The sequence below is a fragment of the Apaloderma vittatum genome, unplaced genomic scaffold (assembly GCF_000703405.1).
Source record: "Apaloderma vittatum isolate BGI_N311 unplaced genomic scaffold, ASM70340v1 scaffold26251, whole genome shotgun sequence".
Taxonomy (NCBI): domain Eukaryota; kingdom Metazoa; phylum Chordata; class Aves; order Trogoniformes; family Trogonidae; genus Apaloderma; species Apaloderma vittatum.
The window spans coordinates 1-2,468 of record NW_009697732.1 but is presented as its reverse complement, the minus strand read 5'-3'; the positions used below and the strand labels follow the sequence as shown (position 1 = coordinate 2,468).

The following is a 2,468-nucleotide window of genomic DNA, read 5'->3' as shown; positions in this document are numbered from 1 at the left end:
CCCTACACGGAAAATAGCTGGAAGCAGAGTCGGGGGGAAGTTACACATGTGCTTCTTCCCGCTCCTGCTTCTGCACCCACCAACAGAAGCTCCAGAGACAGTGTGGAGCTGGATGGGCCTTGGGTCTGCTCCAGCACAGCTGCTCTTCCCACATGGCAGGGGAATACCGACTGACCCAGGGATCCTCAGGCTCTTCTTCCAGGCAAGAATCACCTCTAATGGGTGCCCAGCAGGACCCAGTTTTCACAATACTAAATCCGTGGGGAGCAGGCTGCAGAGGCGAGGTGCAGCCTGAAGCTGAGCAAGGGCCATAAGGAGCAGCAAACCCTAGCACAGAGACAGTGGGGGCATCCCAGCACAGCCACAGTGCTCCCAGGGCATCCCTGTCCCACACTCAGGGTGAGCCGGCAAAGTCCCTCCTGCTGGAGTGGCACAGGGGTGCAAAACGAGTCCAGGGGTTCCTACCTGCACTCGCACTGCTTGTGCTGGGTGAACGTCATCTCCACATAGGGTGCATCCCCGTTTGGCTTTATCTTCAGGAGCTGAAAGAGGAGCAAAGGTTACTTCCCGGCCGGCGGCAGAAGGGGGCTGGAAGGGCTCCCACGGCACTGCCTCATCACCCCAGCCTCTCGAGTAGACGCGTGTCTAACCTGTTCCTCAGGACCTCTGGCAGCAGAGACTCCACCTCCGCACGCAAGCAGCGCCGGCCAGGCTCAGCTGCCCCGGCAGCTTGGGAGGCTCTGCTAGTACCACCCTGTGTCTTCAGGGTTGTAATTTAAGTCCCACGGTCTAGGGATTTCCCAGCCTCAGAGGAGATTTTTCTGTTTCTGCCTTTGTGGAGAGCTTTCACACACTTGGCCACTTTGACCCTTCTCTGATGGAAATGTCCTCCCAGTCATGTTTTCCAGACCATTTCCATTGCTGCAGCTTCCTCCTAGCCGTTTTTCCCACAGCACCAAGCCTGGAGTGAGTACCACAGTGCCTCCTCAGCCCAGGAGTGCAAGATTTGCCCTGTCAAGCATCAGACCAGAGAACTGCTAGGCTCAGGCTGGACATCCAGGGGCTTTACAGCGTATATTTATCACTGGTGTGATCCACACTAGCCCCCACAGAAGTGCCTGGCGAAGCCACCCTGCACATGGCAGAGGGATCCTTCTCGTGGAGGGAGACCTGTAGTTGTGAGTTGCTTCCCATTCATGTCAGACTCTTGCTACACCAAAGTAAAGATTTTTTCAGAGATTCTCACCCTGCATTCCAACACATTTTCAACCCCAAAGGGATCAAAAATCACCAGTGATTTATTGCAGACACTCTCTAGTCCACCACACGCAGCAAAGCAGAGCTTTTGCCTGTTCTCTGCAGCAGCATGGGGTTGATCTCCAGCAGCACAAGGGCTGCAGTGTGAACACAACCACTGCCCTTGCGCTTGGGGAAGAGCTGACCAGCAGCTTGTTCATAGCCCAGGATCTCCCACCCCTCCTTGCACAGCTCCACAGTGGAGACTGGAAATGCATCTGGCACAGCCCTTCATGCTCACTGTGCCTCTCAGCACACATTCACTGTCATCACCACCACAGGCATCTCTGGACACACAAGAGCCTCGCTTCTCCCTGCTCAGTCCTAGCAGGCAGAGCCACGGGCAATCGAAATACCCACAGCCACACCACATGGCAGGGAAGGTTTGGAAAGACGATGGCAGTCAGCAAGATGGACTATACAGAGAGGAGAGGGAACTTTGTCTCAGGGACTAGTCTGAAGAGCAGGCAGAGGGACCCTCCTGGTTTGGCATGCATTAGAGCCGTTATGAGTAAGCCTCCTCCCATGTTATCCACACTGGTACGATGTCTGGAGGATGTGAAGCTCCAAGTTCACCCTCATGGCGCTTGGCAAGGGGCCCACGAGCTCCCCGGCGCAGCCACCGCCCCGCAGTGGCAGTGCTTACCTGCATGGTGACTGTGCTTGTCTCCACAGGGACGCAGCGGAGACCCTCGTCCCCACAGCAGCCTCCACATCGCTGCAGGGAGACACAGGAGGGTCTGAAAATGTACTCCACCTCGTTGGGGAACTCGGTAATGACATCCACCAGCTGCTCCAGAGGTCGGCAGAAACTACGATTCCAGATCTCCCGAAAGGTTATGACTGCAAGAGACCGGGGTGGGGGACTATAAGGAGACTCCCAGAGAGGCTGAGCCCAGCCGACCCACTTCCAGGGCAGGTGCAGCAGCCATGGGGGGATCCCGCATCCATCACGGGGTCACAAGGATGCAGAAGACCCCCTTAGTGCCCCAGTAAGGCCATCACCGCACTGGTGCGGAGGCAGACACAGACGCCACATCCATCCCGAGGGGCTCTTTCCCCACCCGTCTGCCAGCACCGTTTCCTCCTCCTCAGGCACCCGCTTCCCCCCGTCCCCCCGGCAGACGCCCAGCCCCGCAGCGCAGCAGACGACCGTTCCCTAGAGTTTCCCA

At 57.4% G+C, this 2,468-nt stretch overlaps 1 protein-coding gene across 1 annotated transcript in view; it reads right to left on the bottom strand.

Annotated features, from left to right (window-relative positions):
- The window catches only part of PGF (placental growth factor), a gene marked incomplete at both ends in the record, with an annotated part of 2,969 nt that extends 830 nt beyond the window's left edge, over positions 1-2,139 (bottom strand). The window contains 2 exons of the mRNA XM_009877762.1: positions 466-542; positions 1,943-2,139. Of these exons, the coding sequence (XP_009876064.1) occupies positions 466-542; positions 1,943-2,139 (274 nt within the window). The remainder of the gene's footprint in view (positions 1-465; positions 543-1,942) is intronic.
- Positions 2,140-2,468: the final 329 nt, after the last annotated feature.